Source organism: Pituophis catenifer, unplaced genomic scaffold (assembly GCF_029215685.1).
Source record: "Pituophis catenifer annectens isolate HBS135680 unplaced genomic scaffold, rPitCat1.0.hap2 SCAF_1, whole genome shotgun sequence".
Classification (NCBI taxonomy): Eukaryota; Metazoa; Chordata; class Lepidosauria; order Squamata; family Colubridae; genus Pituophis; species Pituophis catenifer.
In genome coordinates, this window is record NW_027256881.1 from 35,256,170 (window position 1) to 35,283,395 (window position 27,226).

The 27,226-nt window shown below is 38.6% G+C and overlaps 1 protein-coding gene across 19 annotated transcripts in view; it reads left to right on the forward strand.

Moving 5' to 3' along the window:
• NRXN1 (neurexin 1) overlaps nucleotides 1-27,226 on the forward strand; it is a 952,284-nt gene that overhangs the window by 821,330 nt on the left and 103,728 nt on the right. For 12 of the 19 annotated variants that reach the window (XM_070932260.1, XM_070932252.1, XM_070932253.1 and 9 more), the window contains 2 exons: nucleotides 539-628; nucleotides 2,192-2,511. In XM_070932260.1, coding sequence (XP_070788361.1) covers nucleotides 539-628; nucleotides 2,192-2,511 — 410 coding nt within the window. The remainder of the gene's footprint in view (nucleotides 1-538; nucleotides 629-2,191; nucleotides 2,512-27,226) is intronic. The other 7 variants (XM_070932264.1, XM_070932267.1, XM_070932266.1 and 4 more) reach the window with 2 other exon arrangements.

Genomic DNA, 27,226 nt, shown 5'->3' on the forward strand with positions numbered 1-27,226 from the left:
ATATCTAGATCTCAGACATAAAGCTGTCCTTGAAGATGGTTAAGAACTCTGTTGTTATTCTTCTTTAAATGACTAACCTGGATTAAGAGATTGGAGCAAGAGGTATTTTGCAAAATTAAACCTGTTTCACCTGAACATGTTTTAACTAGTTAATAAGAAATATCAAAACAAAAACAAGGCAAAAGACAAAAGACAAAACCCTAAGGTCAATGAGCATTCTTTCTGAAGAGTTAGTATTTGATGTTTAAATTTGTTTTTTGGGGGGTCTGTCTATAACATAAGTTTTAATAACCTAGCTCAAATGCAGATTTCTAATTTTCAATTAACTTAGGAATAATTTTGTTTGCTAAAATAAAATAAATGAATGACAAGTCTGAACCTTGAAATGTTCTAGATAGAGCTTTTTAAAAAATTCCAAATTTTTTCAAAAAAAAAAAAATAATCATGTGGCAACTGTATAGCTCAAGCTTTAAGTATTAACTTTTAACCTTTGACCTTACAGATTTTAACCAATGAAATGTCTCTTTAAACTTTAAAGGAAACAATGATAACGAGCGCCTGGCGATTGCTAGACAGCGAATTCCATATCGGCTTGGTCGAGTAGTTGATGAATGGCTACTCGACAAAGGTAAAAACATTGATTAAAACTTCAAATAAAAAATAATTTGAACATAACCAAGTAGTGCTTCATTGTAACACCAATAAACATAAAACAATAAATTTTTCAGTAAAACTAAATTAAAAACAAATTTTAAACAGTTAAATGTAGAGTAAATATTTGCATACAGTGTATATAATAATTTCTATACATTTTAGTGGTACCGCCTGTTTAATAATCATACCCTGATAACTTAAGGTTAAAGGGACTGTTAAATATAATCCACTAACTCAATCTATGAAGATATTCATAGCAAATATTAATCAAAACTGATAAATTATTCATAGATTACGTTACATATTCCTTCAGCTAAATTATTAACTAAATATCTATATATGTATGTAGTTATGAGATCTTCGTTCCTGAAACAAAACAAAAAATCATTTTTTAAACTATAGGTTATATCTTAAATAGTGGGCTGTATCATTGCCAAACAAGATGAAGTCCCTTTAACATTTGCTACCTTCTAAGGAGATTTTGGAACAAACACTAAAAGAGCTTAAAGTTGTGTGCATGCTGTTATTGTTAGCAGAATCCAATCTGCAAAAAAGAATATTATGTTTATGAATATTCCTATTGATAATGGGTTTGCACTGGTGAGGATTTCTTTTTTAAAAAATAGCAATGTGACATGACTCTTCATTGATATGTGTATCATTCCTTGAAATTGTTTTTACATTAAACATTTTTTGTTGCTTTTTTCTTTAGTTGATGGCCTTGCTGAAAGATAATCAGACATTTCTCTTTCTCTCTTTTTCTTTATCATTTTTGTTTGTTACTGAAATGCTCAGCATAGAATATGTATCCCATGCCTTCTCAGTGTCTACGTGTGTGTATGCCTTTCGTAAAGGAGTAACTCAACTTTCATATATGAAGTCTTTTTATTAGAAATATAAGGAGTTATTCTTACTAACATGTTTTAAAACAGGCAGCCTTATAGCATAATATAAGCAGATATATATTTTATGTTTCAATTTAATTATTTAAGGCTAACCTTTATTCGGCATCATGGTAGTTTCCATATTACATAGATTTACACAGAAATGATTGTGTTCTGCCCCAGCTACGGACCCCAATGAAAGTAATATGAAATATGAGTGTATGAAAGTAATATAATATATATATATTGTGCAATCCTTGAATATTGCACATTTCGTATGATAGCCCTGACAATCTGTAGCCACCATACATTTAAGATAAAGAAAACCATTTGGAAAAAAGTGTGAGAGGAAATAGTGGGAAATAAAGTCAATGAAGTGGCAATATTAACAAAATTCTCAGTTCGCCTTTTTAACACACACACACACACACACACACACACACACACACACACCAGAGCTAAGCAGTTACACATATAAAACAGTTCTGCATTCCAGAGCACCTCATTAAAACTCATATGAAATATGAACAAATTTCCTTTCTTATACTTTATTACTCTCATCCTCCACCCCATAATCTGTTAAAATCATCCTCTTTAAGAGTGTGGTGTTCACAATCAACATTTTTTGCATGTATGTAATATTATTTTCACAGGGCGTCAGCTCACAATCTTCAATAGCCAAGCAACGATAAAAATTGGAGGCAAGGAGCGAGGTCATCCATTTCAGGGTCAGCTTTCTGGACTCTACTACAATGGTTTGAAAGTCCTGAACATGGCTGCCGAGAATGATGCCAACATAGTGATAGAAGGGAATGTCAGACTCGTTGGTGAAGTGCCTTCCTCTATGACAACTGAGTCAACTGCCACTGCAATGCAATCAGAGATGTCCACCTCAGTCATGGAAACCACTACTACTCTGGCTACCAGCACAGCTAGAAGAGGAAAGCAACCTACAAAAGAATCAATTGTTCAGGTTAGCCAACTGTGATTTCATTTTTAAATGTGTGGCTTTCTTTCTAGATTTTCAGCATATACTTGCCTTTAGTAGATGAAAATAAAATCTTCATGAAGCTTTAAGATTATAGTCATCAAGCTATGGATGCAACATTGACTTAAATGTTGTAGAAGGAGAACCGTGTTGATGTATGGTATGCATGTTTCTGATGAAGTAAGTTATAGCTCATGGAAACGTATGCTTTTTAAATATTTATTAGTCCAAAAGGTGTTTTTAATAATTATTTGTGTAAAAAGGTATTAATATATTCCTTCTGATTTTAAATTTACTGGCTGTAGCACGTGTATTCTCTAGGAGGCTATCATGTGATAACAGTGCGTCTGTGCTAATACCCATAGATCCAGGTTATCTTTTCCTTATACTAGCTTGAAAAAAGCAGATAACATCAGGAATAAGGGATTTATATCTTAAAACAGCAACTATGCTAAAATTAAGCATTTGCTTATATAGTAAGCATAACTAAAAAAAGCAGAATTTTGACTTTTTCAAATTGAGCAAATTAATCACCTTGAATGCTTTAGAAATAAGGAATGATATTTCTACTTGCTCCTTGTTAAACTCAATTTATACGTTATGTAGGAACAACTGTATAAAATATTTCCCTAATATGTCAGATTAACGACCTGTCCAATCCTTAGTTGTCTCCCAGACTTTCCATTATTTATATTCTGAGTCCTTCCCAGCCTAGAAACTTAAAGTTTCTTGCATACTATATGTCCAAACATTCATAAAAATGAAATGTGGTTGTTATACAGATTGTAACAAAATGTAATGAAATTTTCAAGCATGAAGCAAGTGAGACTCTAGCTGCAATGTGTTTGTATTACTTTACCAAACATACCTTGAATTTGGTTTAGTGGCCTTTGAAGTTTGGATTTAGTTTGAAATTAGTTCAATTTTGTATCATTCCAGGTTTCCAGTTCTTGTTATTGTGAGCTTAACCTATCACCTTAAGGTGATGCCTTGTAGAAATGGGACTGAGCCGTGTGAGCTATTGGTAAAATCATACTTGACTCTTAGCACATGTTGAGACAATGTTGAGTTATCCAGACAGCCTCACTTTTAAGATTATAAAATGTGAGGAGTGTTTGAAGGTAATCACATTCACTGTAAATCAGGCTGAATACAGCTTTAACAAATAGGGCATGCTCTAAAATGACTTATTCACCAAAATGTGTGCAAGTGAGAACTTGCAGCATTATGTTGTGGTTTAGATTAATTCTACTTGGTCACTTCCAGCATACTCTATTCCACTTTTTCTCCCACAGATACTGAACATTCTATGGTCACTATGCACACTTAACTCTTGTTGGGCCATTTTTGTGAGATAAATGATTTATTGCTTTACGCTATCCTTTCCCTTCCTTGTAAAAATTATTAGTTGTTCCATTTGAATGTCAGCACTTCCTTCTCACTCTGTCTTGCTATCATACATGGTTTGAAATAATCCAAATAGATAAATGGTTACAATAAATTATTTCTAGTTACAGAAAATTATAGCACCTTACTGCCTTCTATAGAGCATTTGCATTTATATAATATGGTTTGACTTACTTCTTGACTACATTGTTGTCATGAATTTCTCACTGGAACTCACCATCTGTATATATAACAATTACATCATTATTTCATCATCAATCCATTTATATGTATATTAACGTTATGCAATATAAATTGTAGTACTTGAGGTGGAACAGGCGGCTATAACAAAGGTAAGTAGAGAGATCCAATTCTGAAGGTAATTTAAATCAGACGGTTCGAATTTTGTTCTTTTGTGAAGTCTAAGGCAGGTGGCTTTTGTGTGAGCTAACTTTCATTTCATTCTGTATCATGCTTCCTAAAACATTTGTAAGTTAGCTAAAACCTATAGCTGTTCTTTATGATGAAACAAGCATACATAATGTGGTGGTTTCCTGGACTTCGAATGTTTTAGGGCAATAAATATGTTGCCAGTGTTTCACAGCCTTTGTTCTTGCATATTTCATGGCCAACATGCATACAAAGGTAAAACAAGTGAAGATTTTTTTCTGGTATGTACCAATTAGATTTTAGAGGTCGTGTCATGTACTTTACCTGGAGATGCCTGTCCCACCTTAGGCACAAAGCCATCCGGTTTATCTTAGGTCACTTATTCTCAGCCCTAAGAAGCCTGTTGTGTCCCCCTTCCCCACACAGGCAAACACACAACCAGGCACACAACCAGGCACACCTGCCAAGATTTTATTAAGCAATCAGACTAGAAACCCTAGTTTCTAGGGTCTAAAGAGTTTTGGTAGTAAACTGCGAAATGCCTGCCAAATCAGTTTTCACTCACAGTAAGCAAGAGAGAGTTTATCCTCAGTCCAGTTCAGTAGCAAAAAGTAATCCACAAAGCAAGAGTTAGCCAAGGTCCAATCCAAATATACACAAGCCAGATTTCAGGTAACATGATGTGACTCTCAGGTTTTTAACTTTGACCATCACAAAGCCTGAAGAGCAATCATACCCACTTTTATTCCTTGTGGGGTGTGGCTCAGTGACTCAGCTCAATCTCTGGCCCTCCCACGCCCCTTTTGTTGCTGCACATGCTTCTCTCTCTACCTGGGATCAAGCCAGGATTCATTATCCTCGCTCCCTATCTGTTGTTGTTCCGATATGCTTTCCTCCTGGCACATCCCAAGCTGTTCCTCCTGGCCTTCGGATGGAACCTGAGGCATTGCCAGAGAGGAGGGTCCTGGAGAGGGAGGCCTTATCAGTTCCTCCCCATCACCTTCTGAGTCCTCTGTTAGGATAGGCTCGGGAGTCGGGGTCACAACAAAGCCATTGAGAAACCACTAAGTGCCTACCAAGAAAACTTCATGGGGGAAGTCACCAGGAGTCAAAAATAACTTGAAAGCAAAACTTATTTTTTTACCAACAACAACTAGATTGGTTAGATTTAAAAATAGCTTTTCTTTTTAAGAGTATGATTGCCAAGCTACCTAGGACAGGCAACAAAATTAAACAAAAAAAATGTTTCAGTGTGAAGTATTCCAGTTCTAACTAATCAGGCAGAGCCAAGACCTTTGTAGAAGAGGCCATTACATTTTTTCATCTTTTTCTTTTATTTTCCAGAAGATACCTTGCCTTCTCCAGTCACTGACTTTGCATAGTTATAGCTGGGCTATCTTGTTGCTTTTCCAGTATCATTGTTACTATAATTTTATTTAATGGTAAATCTGCCATCTTTGGTTGTCCAAACCTTTAGCTGGCTAATGAGGTTTTAGTTACAAAGGGATTTGCACTCGGAAAATGATTTTGCTTCTAGTGTATTTATTCAATGAAAACTTGGAGAAATGTTACTCCAGAGATGCTAATGCTAAATAAATATTTGTCTTCAATTTCAGCAGGTTTTGGGTTCCTGATTCTCCTTATCTAAAATATTTCCTTTATTTGATTTGTTGTTGTTGTTTCTGTTTGTATGCTGAAATAATTACAACTTGAAAAATAGACATAATTGGAAAGTATCCTTTTTAGGCTATCGACAGAACTTGAAACATTATTTTTGTTTCCTTGAGGTTTTTTGTTTGTTTGTTAATGGCATTGGAAAGTTGTAATCACATTAGAGGGATTAAGAAGGAAGGTATGTAAAGGTTTAGGGAAAGTGGATAGATATTGACAGTAATTGACCAGGTGGGAGAACCTTAGCCTGTAGCATGATATGAGACCAAATCATGACTACTGGTAGCAGTAATCTAGAGAAATCTTGCTTTAGATTTTTCTAACTACTTGAGGAATAATTCACATGGCAGCTCTCTGATTATGCTCAACTTTGTGAAAGAGAACTGATGATAATGAAGAGTCGTTCTTATAGAGATGTGATCAACTAAGCAAGATATTCTGACAATTAGTATGATATGGAGAGGAAAGAGAAGAGGGAGGATGAAAATTGGAAGGCTGCAAGAATTAGACTCTGGGAGACAAGTGGAGTATGAAGAGTATAGAGAATAGCTTTGGTAGAGAGAGGAAAGATTCATTATCAAGGCAGCAAAAAGATAAAGAGGCTATAGAATAAATAGATTTATGAAAATGTCAAAAATAGAACCCACTAATTCACATATTATATGAAAGAAGGAGGAAAGGAAGCAAATTAAGACCACACAATTCTGTTATTATAGCCATTATAATTAAGATTAGTTTTAGATCTATGTATTTATCTTTCTTGATTTGGTCTATCTTGTAGGGTAGAGAGCAAACAATGGTTCTTTTGAGTATGTTTAAAGATATAAGTTATTTAACTGAGTTTTGCTTTGCATCCACAGTTGAATGGGATTGTTACCCTTGCAAGCACTATGGCAAGTTGGGGGCTTTGAAAAAAGATGGGAGTATAGAAAAAGGGACAATTATAGGGATTGGCAGAGAAAGAATAGCAAAAGGTGTGAGGTCATTCACTGTGAAGAATGTTTGAAACCAATCTTCATTTACATTTCCTTGTCCTCAAGCCAGAAACCTTTGAACTCTCACTGATTTTGCTGAATGCCAAGTCTGACTTTAATAAATTTTCTCACATCCATGATTTTATTTATGGGTGAGAGAGCAAACCTGGTCTATATTACTGAAGGGGAAAGAAGGAGGTGTTCCCCTTTATAAGCTGTGTTAGCTGGCATAGGAAAGGAAAGGTAACAGTTGCCATCTGGGAATCTCTGATAGCATTTAGAGGCACTGTTCCACAGATAACTAGATGTGAAGCATTGTCTATGTGGTTGGCTTCCGGGACAAATTTGTTTTGTCCCCTCCGATGAGGTCCAGCAGCCTGGCAGTATCTGGGCTGCTGGACCTCATCATAGGATTGGCTGTGAAGGTTTCCCACACAAATGGGGCTGAGTGACATCAGTTTGTCTTCTATGGTAGAGGAGGTCAGAGTGGCCCAGGAGTTCATAGCCACCATGGATGTGTTTCAGATCATCAAAGGCCTAATTCATGTAGGAGACCATACATTCGATCTGGGTTTTGTTTTATGGCAGATGCAATGTGATGTGAGGATGAAGAATATAACACGTATACTTTGTTGTGGTCAGATCATATTCAACTTTAAGTGAGGTTCACTGATGCCACCAACTTCAACAGAGAGAATAGGCCAACTTGATCAGTCCATCCCAGATATCTCATGGAACGATGTAGTTTCCATAGGCCACTTTCTGAGGTTGTAGTAGTTAGTTTTGCTGAGTTTTTAATAACCTGTTGGCACCAGGAGCAAATTATATCCTTGTTTACACCTGAGCAGCTGCTCCCTATTGATCCTGGAGAGTTTCTTGAAGATGAAATAGTAAAGAAATCTAAAACAATGCTGATGAAAAGTGGGTAAGAGCTTATTTTTGAGTTCATACTGTGGCCATAAGAGCAGGAAAGCATAAAATTTATCTGTTCTTGTTCTATTTACAAAATACCCCCTTAGCAGTATCTTTCAAAGTAATCCATACTTTGGTAGGAAAGGATGGGCTGGGATATATTTAGAAGGCTACTCAGAGCTGGGTGATTTCTGGGCATCATCATGATGAGTAAAACCATATTTTGTGAGTTTATTTGGGAGAAGATTTATTTAGTCCTGAAGTAGAAGGGTTCTTTATTACTTGCATCTTGGGTACCAGGAAGCTTTTTGATGAAAATCTTCTTGGAAGTGACAGATGTTGCTTCAGGGCAGGAGCAGATCCTTCAGAGACAGGATGTTGCTGCCTGCCTTGAAGGAGGCAGTGCTCCCTCTTCAAGAAGTCATTGCTTGACATAGATAAAGGGGATAATTATTGAACTGTGTCCAACCTTTCTTTGTGAATAGGAATTTTTCAGGTTATGGGATTGCAGGTTTTGGGCACCTAGAAGAAATAGATTACCTGGATCCTTTTCAGTCTGGGTTCAAGCCTGGGTATGATACCAAGACCATATTGATTGGATCATCTGGTATGACTAGGATAAAAAATACAGCCCTCCCCTCATAGCAGTAACTGTGAGAGGGATCTTGGAGTCAGTTAAATATGAGCTAGCAGTGTGCAGCAGCAGCCAAAAAAAGCCAATGCAGTCCTAAATTTATTAAGGGTGGGATACAATCAAGATCAAGTGAGGAACTAATATCACTCTATAAAGCCTTAGTAAAACCACACCTAGAATACTGCAGTTTTGGTCCCTACACTATAAAAAAAATGTTGAAATGTTAAAAAAAGTGCAGAGAAGGATGATTAGGGGACTGGAGACTAAAACATATGAAGAACAGTTACAGGAACTGGGCATGGCTAGTCTAGTGAAGAGAAGGACGAGGGGGAGAGATGATTGGAACATATGAGCAGTGTACCAATATTTGCTGAGCTTCCACAGAGAGGAAGGGGTCAAGCTATTGTCCAAGGTACCCAAAGGCCAGAAAAGGACTAATGGTTGGAAACTGATCAAGGAGAGATTCAACCTAGAATTAAGGAGAAATTTTCTGACAGTGAGAACAATCAACCATTGGAACAGCTTGCCTTCAGAAGTTGTGGCAGCTTCATCACTGGAGGCTTTCAAGAAGAGATTGGACTGCCATTTGTCAGAAATTGTGTAGGGTCTCCTGCTTGGGCAGGGGTGGTGGACTAGATGACCTACAAGTCCCTTCCAACTCTTTTAATCTGAATCTGAATGGTATTGCATTTTGTAGCCTTCTTTTACATCTATCATAGTATGTGTATGAATTAACTTTGAGGATTGAGAGTGGCGGTGGGGTACTCTATTCAATAATTCTCTGCTTTCCTAATGAGCTGGATCATGTAACCATGGGGATGCTGCAACAGTCGTAACTGTGAGGACCACCAATTATGTATTACTTTTTTCAGTGCTCTTGTAACTTTGAATTAACACTAAACCAATGATTATAAATTGAGGAAACAGTTGTATTTGCTTTACTGGCAAGAGGTGCTATGTTTTAGCTGACACTGCTCCAGCATGGATGCTCAGTACTGTTATCCCCAAAGAGAGTGGAAGATGTTCAGCATCTGACAGGATGCAGTTTATTCCCTGTGTGAAACCTCCTTTAAATGTTACCTTTATGACTAGTTCTGCTCTTCTTGTTGTTTTCGACTATTCTTTCTTTACATGTCCTTGCTGCCTTCTCAGAAAGTAAAGGATATTGACTTTAGAACCTTATTCAGCCCTAAAAGAAAGAATCTTACCTTTTCTTCCAACATTCAATTATTTGATGCAATAGAGAAAAGAGGCAATTGAATATTAACTGCTAATGAAAGATACTAAATGATGGTACAAGCAAATGTAAGTTTAAGGAGAAAATGAGCTGATAAAAAATAAATGATCTAATCAATTAGAGATTATTTGGTCCATTTGCAGAGTTATTGAATTCAATTAAAGTTTACAATTCTCATTTTAAAAACATCCATTAAATCCCTTATGGTTACTTATGTAAAAAAATACATTTCAAATTGGAGCTAAACTTGTTGTACTAAACATAGGTTTTCTTCAGCAGCGGCTCTCAGATGTTATGAATACAGTTAATCTGGCCTCTCATTCATCACTCATACAAAGTCGCACAGTTTTTATTGATCCAGGCAAACAGCCAAAATGGAATTTCAAGACAATTGCTCCATATTGCTGGTTTCTTTCTTTCATAGATCAGACTTGTGGAGACTTGCTATATCTGTATGTAAACCTAATCACTTCTGGGATTTGCCACCTGCCCAAGACCAACCTCTGTGATACAGGATAGTCTACTGTTTGGCATGCACATGGTACCAAACTCAATTTGGAACATTCTGTGTGTGCCAGCTGCACTCATTACAGATAAGACAGATTTCTGTGGGCAAACTGCCTGAGTGCAGAATAATTTCCCATATTTCTTGTGTTCCAATCCTAGATTGTATCCCAGCTCCAAATTCTTTCCAATATCCTAATCTTGGATTATAGCCCAGTCCCAACTCTCTTTCATCCTGCCTATCCTCCTCTTTTCAGTTCTTGTTGAGAAGTTTTCATGCAAAGAGATGTAATTTTCTGAAACAAATTACAATGGATTGAAAAATTACTTAGAAACAACTCTGCTTACTTGAAATCATAATTCCTCCTCTAGGCCTGAACAGTTTGTAACTTAACCAAATTCAATATTTCTCCATTCTAACCTAGATTAATTATGTATTTGATCCTTTTCTTACAGGGTACTTGACTTTTTATAAGCCTAGTAAAAATCTAGTGCGCGTTACAATTTTCAAGGACAGGGGAAGGTTGTCTGCTTTCAATATGTCTGCTAAAATGTCTGCTTTCAATTTGTTCATATAATTACCATATTTGAAAAAGAGTGGGGCCTCTCAGTAAATCACCCAAATTTCAGCAAGGAAATCAGAAGCAAGGAATCAGATTTGTAGTTATCTGGAAGATAGATTTAGAAATATTAAAATATTTTCCTCATTTCTTCAGTAAAATTCATTCTTTAACCATGTTATATTTTAGGCTAAAAAGGAATGTTGTTTGCCAGTTTAGCTTTAGAAAAAAATATATCTTTGATTTTTGCTTAAAACCTTGGATGTCCTAATTCTTTGTTGTATAATAATGCAGTTTGTTTTATTTAGTGTGTTCATGTGTGTTTGTATATATGTATGTAAGTGTGTTGTGTGTCTTTCTCTGTCTCCAAATAGTTACTCTCATTTAGAGATTATTTTGATTTACCTGTTGCTGGTAGACTACTGTGGAAGACACATTGGAGAGGCCAGCACATAAACGTGTCACAAACAGCAGCTGAGCCTGTGCCTTTATGTTTCAGGGTATGATTGTTCTAAAGGCATTAGAGAAACTGCAGCAGCAATTATTACACTGAAAGAACACCTCTTTGAGATAATATTCAAACAGAGCATGAACAGAGAATTTGGATATAGGGACACTCTCTTTAATTTTGCTATCATGCTTAGAATCAGTTTCTAAAAAAGTGGTACTGATATTCCCTCTATGCAAAGATAGCAGATCATTAAGTTTGTTTGTTCATGGTACTATATACCTGGGGTCCCTAACTCACCAACCAGTCTGTGGCCTGTTAAGGAACCGGGCTGCACAGCTGGAGGTTAGTAGTGGATGAGTGAGAGAAGCTTCATCTGTATTTGCAGCCATTCCCCAGCACTAGCATTACCGCCTCAGCTTCACCATCAGGCATTAATTCTTATAGGAATGCAAATTCTACTGTAAATTGTGCATGCAAGGGATCTAGGTTCCATAACCCTCTCCCATGGGTCTGTGGAAAAATTGTCTTCCATTAAACTGGTCCCTGGTGCCAAAAAGGTTGGGGACCACTGCTTTATACCATGAGATATTCATCCGTGCGATAATTCATGGGATTCCCAAATATTCTTAGAGAATTTGTTTTTCATTGCTAGCGATTTTACCAAAGTCTTTGACTCACATAGGAATATTCAGGTTAAAAAAGTGACCAAAAACAAATATGCTCTGCAGTGCATAATAATACTTCTCCATCCCATTTTTACTGTTTATTTTTTTAAAAAAAAATGAAGGGAAGCTAACATGGTGTAAGGCAGAGCTCCAGCTGAAACATAATCTGTATTTTCAGTAGAAACAGAAACTTCTGAGAACTATTTGTAGAAAATAAAACAACAGATGGCTGCTTTGCTTGTCTTATGATATACAGATGTTCAATACAGATTGGCCAGATCTACTATGGCAAATATTTTGGAAGAGTGACCATAAAACATTCCCAATCTTCAACATGTCCCTACTAACCTCAAAACTCCTGAATTAGACACGGGAATGTTAATAAAAGGATCACCATGTAGGGTATCACTAGCATCAGTTCCACTAGAGTGAAATTTCAAATTTCCGATGAACTCACAGATACAGTGAGGTTTATAAAAGGTGGAGTAGGAGGAAAAGCAAAATTGCAAAAGAATGAAAATGCAGAAAAATAAATGAATCTGGGAAATCCTATTGTATACAATATAAAATGATTTCTCTTTTCTATCACAACCAGTTTGTAGCAGTCTTTTTCTAAAAGTTGGATTAAGAAATGGGTGTAGAATCTGTAGTCTTTGCAGAGGATTTCAGACTTTTGGTTTGGATTTCTTCAGTCCAAATAGATCTGAAGGGACAAATATCCGTTCCATGGCTGATGAAGGCGTTCCAAACTTATGCAAGCGATGAACTGTATGCCCTCAGGAATGCCCCCCATTCCTGGGTGTGGCCGACCAGCCTCGCTAAGAACTGCCTTAAGGACGGGTCCTGGGATCCCGAGAGGTGGCACAAGAGCCTTAAGGGTTTTACTAAAGGGGATTTATATAATTTTTTATGTAAATCTTTAAGGGGACTGGGGAGGGGGGAGGGTTGTGATTTCCGGCAGGTAGTTGGGGGGGCTCCTCTGGATCAATGTCAGTCCAGGCCAGGGGAGGAGAGCGGTGGGGCTGGAGCGGGGACAGGGGTCGATGGCACCCCGAGGAGAGGGTGGGGACTTCAATTCCGGTTATGATTGGGAATGGAGGCAGGTGGATGAACAGAAGGCCATATCGGTACTTGGGAGTGCGCCCCCACTATCTTCGAGCGGTGGCGCGCTCTGACCCTTCTGGTTCTGTCCGACCACCCGGGGGTTTGAGAGAGAGGGTCCCTGGGCTTAGGCTGGTTTATTTTAATGCTAGGTCTGTGGTTAACAAAGCTCTCCTCATCCGTGAGTTGATTGAGGAGGAGAACACAGACCTGGCTTGCATTATGGAAACCTGGTTGGGCTCGGAGGGAGGGGTCCCTCTGACTGAACTCTGCCCACCAGGTTTTTGGATGCTACACCAGCTGAGGGCCCAGGGTAGGGGTGGGGGGGGTGGCGGTTGTTATCAGGGAGTCCCTTGATCTGCGGGAGATCACTTTTCCTCAGATAGACGGGTGTGAGTCCCTCCTTATGAGATGGGGTCCGCAAGGGCAGTTGGGCCTGTGGATTACGTACCTATCTCCCAGCTGCATATCAATGGCCCTGCTCAGGCTGCTCGATGCTCTCTCGGGGCTGGTGGTTGAGTTCCCTAAACTTATTGTTCTGGGGGACTTTAATCTGCCGTCCCTGGATGGAGCGTCGGGGGTGGCCCGGGAGTTCATGGCTTCCATGGCAGCCATGGACCTGTCCCAGATAATTCAGGGCCCGACTCATGAGGGGGGGCACACCCCAATTTTGTTTTTATCTCGGAACAGTGGCGTGATGATCTCGGTAGGGGAGTACCAGTTATTCATCCCCTGTCATGGACCGACCATTATCTCCTGTGGCTGGGCTTCCAGAATGCCAACCCCACCCCCCCGCTGGGATACGGGACCGATCATCTGGTTCCGCCCCAGGTGCCTGATGGATCTGGAGAGGTTCCACACGGAGCTTGGGACAATACCTTTCTCTCTCTCCCACGCCCCGGTTGAGGCTCTGGTGGATGCCTGGGAAAAGGTGGCCTCCGGGGCACTCGACCGTGTCATGCTTTTGCAGCCTCTGACTCGACGCAGATCCCGGTAGGCTCCTTAGTTCATGGAGGAGCTCCAGGAAATGAAGCGCTGTAGGAGAGGCCTAGAGAGCGGTTGGAGAGCCAGTCGTTCCAAATCTGACCATTCCCAGTTGAGATCGTTCACACGATCTTATCTGGTGACGATGGAAGCGGCGAAGCAGGCATATTATCATCGCATCCACAGATAATCGCCTGACTGCCCTGTTCGGAGGGCAGGGGAGGACCCTTTGCAGGGATGTGCCAAGGAGTTTAGTCAGCATCTGTGGATAAGATCACTCAGATTCGGGACGGTCTGGACTCTGACTGGGCAGGGTCTGATGGTGAGGAGGCAGCTGGTCTTGGGATTTGGGAGGAGTTCGATCCTGTCACCCCTGAGGAAGTGGACAGAATCATGGGAAGACTGAGTGCCACCACATGTGTACTGCACCCGTGTCCCTCCTGGCTTGCTTATGTGGTCTGAGAGGTGACACGGGATTGGATCCAGGCAGTAATAATGGCGTCTTTGGAGAAGGGGATCTTCCCTGCCGCCTTGAAGGAGGCGGTGGTTAGGCCCCTCCTCAAGAAACCTGCCTTCGATTCAACCATATTGAATAACTTTCGTGTGGTCTCCAACCTTCGCTTTGTTGTGAAGGTTGTTGAGAGCGTAGTGAAGGTTATGAAGGTTGTTGAGAGCATGGTGGCACGGCAGCTCCCATTGGCCCTGGAGGATACAGACAACCTCGATCCATACCAATCGGGTTTTAGGCCGGGATATGGCACGGAGACGGCATTGGTCGCACTGGTGGATGATCTTTGGAGGGCTCAGGACAGGGGATACTCCTCTGTTCTGGTCCTCTTGGATCTGTCGGCGGCTTTTGATACCATCGACCATGGTATCTTGCTGCGACGACTCGAGGGTTTGGGAGTGGGAGGCACTGTTTTATGGTGGTTATCCTATCTCTTGGGTCATACACAAGCGGTGTTGGCAGGGGGACAGAGGTCAGCTATGAGGCCCCTCACTTGTGGGGTGCCCCAGGGGTTGGTCCTCTCGCCTCTCCTGTTCAACATCTATATGAAGCCGCTTGGGAAGATAATCCATGGTTTGGGGGTGTGGTATCATCAGTACGCTGATGATACCCAGCTTTTTATATCCACCCCAAACCAGCCCAGTGATGCCCTCAACGTGATGTCCCATTGCCTGGAAGCGGTACAGACATGGATGAGGAGGAACAGGCTCCGACTCAACCCCGCCAAGACCGAGTCGCTGTGGGTACCGTCATCTTGGTCCAATCGAGATCTTCCATCGTTGACCATCGGGGGTGAGGTGTTACCCCCTGTGGATTCACAGTTGTCTCTGGAAGATCATGTAACGACCGTGGCCAGGGGGCATTTGCCCAGGTTCGCCTTGTATGCCAGTTGCACCCTTACTTGGACCAAGATGCCCTACGCACTGTTACCTATGCGCTGGTCACCTCCCGTCTTGACTACTGCAACACTCTCTACCTAGGGCTGCCCTTGAAAACCACTCGAAGGCTTCAGCTGGTGCAGAATGTGGATGCGCAGGTTGTGATGGGAGCGTCCTGACACTCCCATGTTACACCCCTCCTGCGCGACTTGCATTGGTTACCGGTTGCCCTTCGGGTGAGATTCAAGGTACTGGTTATTACCTACAAAGCCCTTCATGGCCTAGGCCCAGGATATTTATCGGACCCCCTGCAGCCAGCGACAATCCCCAATCACCCGGTGCATTCCCACAGACAGGGCCTCTTCAGGGTGCCGTTGGCCAGACAGTGTCAGCTGACGACCCCCAGGGGGAGAGCTTTCTCTGTGTGCGCACCCACCCTCTGGAACCAGCTTCCTTTGGAGCTCTGGATGGTCCCTGATCTTCACTCGTTCCGCCGCGATTTGAAGACCTGGTTGTTCCGCAGCCTGGACTGATGGGGGGGGAGGGTTAATGAATTTTTAAATTGTTTTAAATTGGGATTTTAATTTTATATTGGCAGGAATTATGCATTTTACCATTGTGAGCCGCCCTGAGTCCTCGGAGATAGGGTGGCATACAAATTGCATCAAATCAAATCAAATCAAAATCAAATGCAATCACGGCTGTTCTATCTAGGAGCCCAGGTCATCTAGAACTTAGTACATATTTGTCCGCATAAAAATTTCATTTGTTTCTCCAATAACCAATTTAAATAATTCTGTTTTATTTCAGTGAGTTGGAAACTTGCTGGTAGATTTGGGCATCCAGCAAAGTGAGTGATGCTGTTCTTTGCATGCATCAGAGCAGCTAACTTCCAAGAGGTATTAATCAAAAGCCAAAGCACAGGATGCTTGGATCAGCACCTTGCAACCTAATTAAAACCAAGCACATTAAATAAAGGAAAATGGAAATGGTTCTATTCTTAAACTGATGCATGAGCAGTAAGGTCGTTTTTACATGCGTTAGTGAATCTTCACATATTTTATAGTGACACATTTATAATGGAATCAGGGTCGTTATCTAGAAGAGAATATTATCCATTCCCCTGTTTTAATTATTAATAATGAAAATGATCTGCTACTAGGTTTATAATATCTTTTCTTACAAGCTTTTCAGTTAAGGTGCCCTTTGATGATTTCCCGCACTGTGGGACAATAGGCATAACTTCATAAAGTGCTGAGTTTGCTTCTTGCATGTGTCCCATTGAACATATGAAACTGTTCTACCTACCAAAGTAGGCAACTGTCCATCTAAGCTAGCATTGGCTCCTGCAGAGATAAACAAGCCATAGGTGGTGAGGGACAGCCCTTAAATATTTTTGGAGGGAGGCAGGTAGAAAGGCAAGAACTGCAGAGAGCAAATCTATATCATCCTTTGGTATTTCCCTTCTCAACAAGATAAAAGCTCTGCTATCTTTTTGGACTGTGAATTCCCACTCTGATCTACTATGCCTAGAAGTGGTTCTTAGAATCCCCTCTCCCCAGACTTAACCACTTACAGATAGGGAGACTATACGTGTGGTATCACAAATCAGGAGAGAAATGACAAAGCTATTATTACTCGGTTTGCAACAGAAGTTTTGAAATTAGATACTGATAAACAGTATGTGGGGAAAAAAAAACCTTGTTTGATTAGCTCTTTTATTATAGCATAATACAGAGTCATGCCTGATAAAGCCTGTGGTATCATACAGTCATAGCATGCATCACTTAAATGCGTCTGACCATAACTTGGTATAGCTGAAACTCTTCCTGTTGATTTGGTGATCACTGCCATTTGGCAGTCACATATGGCTAACTGAGAAGATTTTTACAACCTTAAACTAGAAATTGAATGAAAATACATTGAAGGCAAATAATTTAGTATCAGTATACAAATTAAGCATGAAGGAGTGATAAAATAAAAGGACAAATGGAACTGGTCTTTAGAGCAGCATCTCCTAAGCAAATAGCATATACCTGGATCTTCTACTTCTTATAAGCAGCTTTAAAAAAAAAAAAACCAAAAAACTTCAGCTTCCTTTAGGGAATATATTCTACCACAGAAGGGATGGGTTTTTTGTTGTTTTGTTGTTGTTTTTTATTTGCATTTGTATTCGAACACATCAACCTTTGTCTCCATGCCCTCTTTGGCCACTGGATGGAGATAGTTCCCTAAAAGTTTCCAAACAAATATTTCTAGAAATTACTTCACTTATTCACTCCATACTTTGGTATAGGAAGTATATATTACTCCTAGGCCATGGTGTTGTATTTGAAAATTTGTGATGATTCCTTTGTTTGCTATTTTTTCTCCACTAATGGATTTCTGGTAAGATTCAGTTGTGTCCATTTATTTCAGTTATCTCACACTTTTTCCCACCAAAGAGGTGGTTTTGGGCTTAGGGTTATTGATCAATGGTTGAATGTTACCTCTGCAAATTTATGTACCCAGTCCATAATCACCATGAAATATGACCAGCAGGGCAAAATCTTTTCAGCCATGTATTTTAACACTGGCAGAAAGCAAAAATGGAACAGGAGCAATAAGCATTCAGCAAAAATGCTGAGACTGACATTATATCTGAGGGAGAAAGATTTTAGATACTTGGGAGGAACTTCTAGAGAGAACTAACCAACAGCTTTATAGCAATGGCAATCCTATCATTGACATGAATCCAGATTATCTGATAGCTTTATTACCAAATCTGGTCATCTGTAGAAAATGAAATACCCAGCCAGCAGCTGTCTAAGATTATATATTTACCTAATAGCAGAGCTAGATGGAAGACAGTTGGTTCATAAACATAGTTTCTCCATTAACACTATTCTCTGCTTGTAGACAAACAAGGAGTCTGGAAGCTTTGAAAGGAGAATAGAAAAAGAGGATATGTTCTTTTTGAAAGCCAAAGGATGGGAACAGAAGTGAAAATGAAGCAGATAGCTACATCATAAACTATTTTTAAAAGAGTATGTCTTCAGTCAGATCACGGGGAGGAGGGAGAGAAAAGAAAACATTAACTCAGTAATAACCACATCCTAAACTAATAAACACCAAGGTCTAGATTTTTGCCTCATAAAATCTTCAATGGCCCTATGAGTGAAAGACTCTCAATCATTTTAACAGAGAATTTATAAGAACAAATGTATATCAGCATCACTCTGGTTTCACTCCATTAACCTATCTCAAACAGGAGGCCATTGCTTATGACAAATGCAGGGACAACTTGAGAGATTTAATGCTTCAATGATGCTTCTCTTCCTGCCTGGCAATGACAGTTTGGACCCACCAATAGCAGATGAAGAATTACCTGCAAACATCTTTTCTCTTCTACACCTATGTACAATTCTGTACCTATATGACCTAATTTTTGGTTTATGCATTTCATCAATACCACTTCTTAATTTTCATTTCTTAATTTTCCCATGATATTTCCCATTGTAGGGAATGGGGAGGAATCTCGTTTCTTGAGGTTCAGACAGAATAAGAATTAAAAGTAAATCTGGACCTCTCACTGCAGCTTAATGAGTGGAGAGATCGGAAGCCCACAAAAACTAACATTGAAGAGCCAATAAGTTGCAGGAGCCCTCCTAAGACCAGCTTTTTAAAATGGGAATGGTGGGAGTGTCTCCTTTTTGCTTTTTCCTTTGGTGTGTTTGTCTACAGGACCACTATTTCGTTGAACTGGCTGAAAGTCATGTTTAAATAGAAAAAAAGAAAAGAAAAAATCCTGTCTATAGGATCCATCTTGGAGATTAAGGAATTATAGAGCAATCTAGGAACTAGTGCAACCTTGATGTGAATTATAATGTGATTTTGTTTTAGGGATTGCAATTTGAGTGATGAGGTGAGTGGGGATCCTGGCTTTGAAGAACCAGCAGCTGAAATCAAATTATCCAGAAGTTGTGGGTTTTTTCTATAGTGATTTGTTTGTTCCTTTTTCCCTTTCTCTTTTCATGCTTTTCATCTTATTTTTAGTTCTTTAGCATTTACATATACAATAAAGACTTGAATTCTAAATGAATCTGTGATGCGCATTCGGGGGAAAATATTAGCCAATTTTTCCTTCCACTCAGGATGCTGATTGAAGAAAGATTGGCTCTTCCTGAGTAAAGCATGGCAGAGATAGATTTGGGAGGGGGGGAGAAGGGGGGAAAGTAGTAGTAGCATTGCAAGGGGATAATTCGCAGTTGTAAGAAGTATACAATAAGATTGTGCATGGGGCATTTTGGGATCCCCCTTCATGAAAACCAACAAAGCTAACTCACCAGACTGTGTGTGCATAGATACTCTGTTTCCCCCCTATATTTTGCTGAAGTTTGATTTTAATACCTTGTTTGGAAATATTTGCCACAATATATAATCTTTAAAAGTCATCAACATTAGTGTGGTTGTTAAAGAAATATAATAAAGCCAGTTCCTATAGTATATGAAGACTATAGATGTGACCGTGCACACTACAGAGCAAATGAGTATTCATCAATAACAGAAAAAACACAGAAAAATATTTCTGTGTTGGTATAGCTATATTCTACAAGTAGCATCCCCTACCACCACCTGCACAGCCTACCTCTTTAACACTGATAGCAAATGCTTGCATGGAAGACCAAAGCAAAGATGGCAGGACACAATTAACATGGACATAAAATTCATCTAGTTGGACCCAGCTGCTGCATTTGATCATATGAAATGGTGTTCATTGATCCGAAAAGCATAGCCTGCACCTGCAGGAAAATGCTAGGATGATAAAGAAAAAGAATTTGCTATAGTCCTAAGAACTGGAAAATTGTACAGTACATAACAACACAGTTAATTACTAAAATACATTTCCAGTGACATTACTGTAAGCATGACAATTTGGATCCAATTTGGATGCTTTTATTTTACTTCTACAGTTAAAACTGTCACTTGGAAAACAACCTGTTAAAAAGAGCCCTTCATAAAAGCTTAGAATTTAAAACATGTCATATTAGACCCAGAATTTATTTTCAAAGATGGGGACAGGGAGGAATTGATTTGTATTTAATATTTTAACCACTGTGTTTTTTCAAATTATTTCAAAAAAATGAAAATATGTAGGAAATCTCCTTCAAATTTTCAGAAGCCAAAGTAATATGAATGAATAATAGTTTCAATATAGCCATTGTTAGGAAAAGAAGAATGGTCATAAAAGTAAATGAAAATAACTGCACTTGTTTACTTTGAAAATAGACACAAAATTCATTATTTACTTATGAGGTAAATCTGTAATTCAAGCCATATGTAGTTATAACTATAAACGGATAAATACTGTTCGATGTTGTAAGTAATATCTTACACTAAATAGCATTCTTAGTTATATCATTTTGGATTTCCAACAATTGTTTTCAGTACAGATGGAAAGCATTTCAGTTTTTGCCAGGCTTTCAGGCTTTGCTAATTAACAGATTTAATTCATATATTCTTTAACAGTGTGTTAGCACTATGTATGCTATTCTGGAAATCCACATCTGTTAATATTGGTGCTCAAATAAGATCTGTATTAAACCAAGCTTTAGTACTTTTAGTACTTTTGAACATATATTGTTGGAGATGTAGAAATAGATATAAATATATAAGAGAGAAAAATAAGTAACTGTTTCAAAAGTATCCCACTCTAAAATAATCTTCATAACTAGAAATGAACTAGTACTTAATTGAAGTTTTTTCTAATAATTACAGAATGTAAAGGTTGACGGGGTCTTGGAGATCATTCATTTTAATTTCATGCAAGAATTCATTATGACGGCATCCCAGACAGATGGCCATCCAACCTTTGTTTAGACATCACAAGCAGCAGGAAAGTTAATCATCTCCTGAGGCATCTGTTCCACTGATGAGCTACTCTTACCATTAGCAAGTGTTTCTGATGTCCAGTCAAAATCAAGTTGTAATTTAAACCCATTGTTTCTTATCCTACCTGCTGGAACTACTTTGTAAATGATACATATGAAAATTATTAGTCTCTGTATTTATTCATTAGACCAGCAGTTAAACATAGATAATTATAAATGAATGCCTGATTTACATATTAAAGAGGAACAAAATAAAACCAGAGAATCAAAACTGTACAAGTTCTCCCTGTTGAGTGATACAGCAATTGATAATATTTGATTGAAGTATATAAAATGATATAAGTTACTGTAGTAGAATCTGTACTGTATCTGTTTTAAGGATTCTAACACATAATCAATCCCAAAAACAAATTCACAAGATCTCTCCCCATATTTTTTTACTCAAACATTTATTTTTCAGTCATCTGCGATGGGATAGAGCTATAATGAGATGGGAGCTGCCACTCTGCTAAGGCCTGGATACTAAAAGTAATTTAACAATTGCATATATTCCAGAAGTCAAAACATGATTGTTGTTGTTAATTGCGAAGTCGTGTCCGATCCATCGCAACCCCATGGACAACTTTCCTCCAGGCCTTTCTATCCTCTACCATCCCCCGGAGACCATTTAAGCTCACACTGACTGCTTTAGGGACTCCATCCAGCCACCCCATTCTCTGCTGTCCCATTCTTCTTTTGCCCTCAATCGTTCCCAGAATTAGGCTCTTCTCTAGTGAGTCCTTTCTTCTCATTAGGTGGCCAAAGTATTTGAGTTTCATCTTCAGGAAACATGATACTATAATTAATTCAATAAAATTTATTAAAATATTTCTGAGGCAATCAGATACTTTCTTGATATTCAGAAGTTATAATGAACAATTTAAAAGGCTCTCTCTCTCTCAGGCCAGCTCACTTCACAGGATTGTCATGGAGACAATAGGAAGAGGAGGAAGGAATGTTAGGTATGTTCTCTGCCTTGTGTTATTTATAAAAGTAGTGTATGTGGGATTAAAATCTAATAAAAATAAATAAAAAGGCAAGTGGATAAGAGAAAGCAGTGAGAGGAACTTTTGCAGTAGTTAAGCAAAAGACTTACTAATAGGTTATTTGATTCTGGATCAGTTTGGAAAAGAAAGAGAAAAGGTCCTTGTTTGCTAGTTTGCTTTGTAATGGGAGCTGGTTTAGCTCCTTTTGTGGCGAAAGAGAGATAGGAATGGATGGATGGATGGATGGATGGATGGATGGATGGATGACTCTTTTGTGCAGGAATCCCATTCTTTAGATAAAAGCAAAAGGGGTGAAGAGAAAGAGGGAGGGATGTGAATAAAACAAAAAGAATAGGGGCAAGGGGGAGAGTTGTTCCTTACTGCAATCTCTATCAATTAGCTGGATAATTTTTATACTTATGGAATTAGCAAAGCAAACTCTTTTCCTGAGGATTTTGAAAATAGAAAGAAAAAAAAAGTTATATCTCATTTTTCCTTTTCTTTAGTACAATAAGTAGCAAATAGAGGAGATCTGCCAATTATCACTTTACTTCCTTAGGATCGCATGAATCTAGAATACCAAATTAATTTATTCCGATATCTGGAAATTAGATTATTTTCCCCCCACATTCAACAACATGAAAATAAAAAAGAACAGAAGATGTGAGAAGAGAGATTGTATCTGAATGTATATAAGATAATGTCTGTGGGGTAGTATGATTTGGTGTGTAGTGTATTCTATATTTCCTTTTTGGCTTAAACAGGATTTAAAAGTCAAATATATATCTGTATCTGTGTTTGTGTATGTGTATGTGTAATGTATATCGTATCCTACTTTCCTACACTTTTTGGCTTAAAAAATAAGTTTTAAATATTAGGTCTTATTTGGTGACTACTTCTATGGTTGTTGCCCATAAGCAATGCCTGCAATTGCATAAGTGCTAAAACAGAAAGGAAAGCATTAACAGTAGGTCTAGGATCGCTTACAATGATTCCCTTTGCCTGTCTTGCCTGACTTTTAATAGAGGCTTCTCCTTTCATCTCCAAGCCATCTCCAGCTAAATGTTCACTATCAATTATCTTTGTTGGGATGGGGATATTACCTAATCTTGGGTTTGATTCCACCTTCTCCAATGATCATTTACATGACCAATATTACCAGTGGTATAAAGTGTGATGAAGAAACTCACTCTGCAGCTAAGAATAGGAAGGGAGGGAGGGAGGGTTTCCGATGCTATCTGCTAGATTCCCATAAGGAAACATATGAGGAAGGCAACAGAAAGTTGGAAATTGCTCCTGCTTCCCATTATTTTATTTTATTTTATTTTATATTTTGCTTGACTTTGGTCATTCTGTTTCTGTAAGAAAATATCTCTGAAATGAAGATGCAATGGGGCATGTATACTGCCATGTATACATTTTTAATTGTTCTAGTTTAAGTAGCTTTTGATGTAAAAACATGTTTCAGGGCAGAGAGAATAAACCCAAGAGACATCGGGTATATAGTATAGTCTTCTGCTATGTTAGCCAAATCATAATTAGGAAAAGGTGCAGCAGCCATTGCACTAAGAACATAACAAATAGAGGAGAAAATGTCATAAAGAAGCATCTGGCTGCATGGAGAGGCTTCTTAGCACGCGTCAACTTACTAGGAAAAGCAATGAACAGGGTGAAGCATAAGTAAAAGGGCCATGCTTTTGATTTGCTTAATGACTTTCCTGTTAGAGCACCGATTATAAAAGTTGGTACAGGTGGATTGGATTCCTTTATTTACCAAAAAGATTTCCAGGGAAACAACTGCTGTCATTGTTTACCACAGTAGGTGGTGTGGAATGGTATGTTTGCACCAGAACGTATTTCTTATTCCTACCATGATTTTTCAGAGGAAAACAGAGATTGTTGAAGGGAAGGATAGGTCCAAAGGAAGCCATCTTTCTACCATACTAGAGTAGAAAGCCACCCCAGACTTGCTTATTTTTCTTCTTACAAGTGATTGATACCTGAGGAGTCCTTGGTAGTCTTTGAGCTGGATTGTTTGCTTGCAAATGTTTCATTACCCAACCAGATAACATCAACTAACCAAGCTAAACTCCAGACGTAAAGAGGTACCACAGAACCCAATATCCTCCAAAAAGGACTCAACTGTAACATAGACCAGGATGGGTAATTAATTTTCCAATGGGAAATGTGAAACTGGGCTGAACCAATAGGGCTACCACTGCCACAGGCCGGACAAATTCAGCCAAAGGACCATGGACTGTAGAATGCTGGTATCTGACATAGACGATGCTAATTAGTTAGAATTCTTTGCAATCTTAGAAGCAGCATTTAAAACCACAGGACTTGCCACCAAAACCCAAGAAAACATTAGCTATACAATCATAAAAAAAGAGCACTGATGATGTTTACTTAGTTGGTCTGCAAGAAAGCAACTCAGAGACCACTAATGACTCCATAGTTCAACCCTGAGCTATAAATATTATCTTCTCTTGGAATGTTTACCTGTCGATTGAGAGCTCATTTTACCCATAGGATATCATGATGTGATCATATGATTGCTTTTTTATAATTTTATCTTTCTGTATATAAGTGATTTATGGGAAATCCATAAATGTTAAAGATGTGATTGTAATATTGAATTATATACCAAACCTTAGTGTTTACTAGGAAATATTGTTGTATCAGGCATAGGATCTGGCTAAAAGAATCATATTGAGCATTTGGAAAAGTAATATTTCAGATGTTAAGGAATACCTTTCAGAAATGTTTGATCTATCTGTTTTGGAAAAGGTAATATTTCTACTAAAGCAATATGTGTTACTATAACAAAGATTTATGCTATTTTATAATAATATTTTGAACTGGCCATAGTTATATATTTATTAATAAACCAGTGATTATTGATAGCATATAGTAATTTTTCCCTTTCTTTCTTTGTTTTCCCCCTCTATTTTTTCTTTCTTTGCTTTCAATTAATTTCTTCTTTAAGTTTAAAGATTATTTTGGTAATTATGTGAGAATTTTGTTTGTTCTATATCATATAAGAACTTTCTAGTACTTGTCAATTATTTTAGAAGAGGAATCAAAATAACTTGAGATCAAACATGTCTATGGACAAAAATAAAAGATAAAAATACGAAATATGAAATATAAGTGTGAGTAAAGGCAAAACTAACTTAAACAGCATTTCCATCCCTTTTTACATCCATATGTGTTGCCTTATAGGGAACTTTCCTGACGCAGCAAACTCTTGACTTCTGCCATTTCTGCCCAATCTACTGTACCCTGGGATTCAGGCAGCTACATAATATTTTGATTAAATTAAAAAAAAAAACATTTGACCAAAGCCAGAAAATCCGTATATTTCCTCAGAAGACAGTAAAACCAATGTAAATGCTGAAGCATCAGTTGTGCAGTAATCTCAAATGATCAATACTGAATGATTCATCTCATTTTGGTTATTTTAAATGTGTCATTGCTCCAGGGTATAGAGGAAAGCATTCTTTTTTTAATTTTCTTTGTCAGCTCTTTTGTTTTTCATACAGGTAACAAACCTTTTATAAGTCACACACTTAAGTTAGAAACTATTTAAATTTGTCCCATCAAGGAGAAAACCAAATACTTTAAAAAAACAACAACCTTTGGTTATTGTGAATAATCTTTGATCTCATAGCTAGTTCATCTTTCTGTAATCTTTTTTATTTGCCTGGAAAGCTCAGAGGTGCACCTGTGTCTTTCTGAAAGTAATTAAGACGAGCTTAGTGCCTGTCATGAAGGCAAAGTGGATCTGTACTCATCAACAAAAGTAAAAAGAAGAGGGATATCAATGAAACATTATTCATGCTATTGAACTGTTTGTTTTTAATTACTACTTATCTAAACTAAGCATGGTGAAAACTGCATTCCAAATCAATGGCTCCCTTGGTGGTCTTGTGTGGTGATAACAAGGTAGCAGCACCACATAACAGATAATCATAAACTGCTTTCTTTGAAAATCAGGTTCTCTTAGATTTCTCTGCTCATAGTATTTGCTTGAGCATTACGTCTGAGCTTGATTATCATGATGTATGTGTCTCAAGCTCCCAAATGTGTTTTGAGCTCCAGAAAACACTGTGGCTTCAAAAACTGTGGGTGATGTAAGGGTAAGTAGAATGATTTTGCTCTCTTTTGGGTCTAACAGCAGGGATCCTACATCCTGTGTAGGAACAGACACAGTTGCAGGGGTGAAATCCAGCAGGTTCTGACAGGTTTTGGAGAACTGGTAGCAGAAATTTTGAGCAGTTTGGAGAACCGGTAGCGGAAATTTTGAGTAGTTCGGATAACCGGCAAATACCACCTCTGGCTTGCCCCAGAGTGGGGTGGGAATGGAGATTTTGCAATATCCTTCCCCCAGGAGTGGGGAGGGAATGGAGATTTTGCAGTATCCTTTCCTTGGAGTGGGGTAGGAATGGAGATTTTGCAGTATCCTTCCCCTGCCATGCCCACCAAGTCACACCCACCAAGCCACGCCGACAGAACCAATAGTAAAAAAATTTGGATTTCACCACTGCACAGTTGGTATACAAATGCACACATATACCCACTACTGCATCTGCCATCTACTCCTCCAGCAAGACCCAAAGTTTAGGAAAATGCAGAAATTGTCCACCAGCTTTGTTTGGGAAATGCTGCCACATTTAAAGCCAAAGATGGTAAATTTCCAGATATGGAATGTCCCCAAAACCATAGCCGTAGCTATGAAAGCATCTTGGTGAGCCTGGGATAGAGACATAGTAATATAATCATCAGTGTACATAGTACCTGGTTCCAGTGGTGTGATTCTGCCGGTTCTAGGCGGTTCAGCTGAACCGTTTGTTAAATTGCTGGCTCGTGCCGCCCCTTGCCCCACTGCTCCGCCCCACTATTTATTGGCCTCGGCCTTCGCAGCACATGAACCGTTAGTTAAATTGC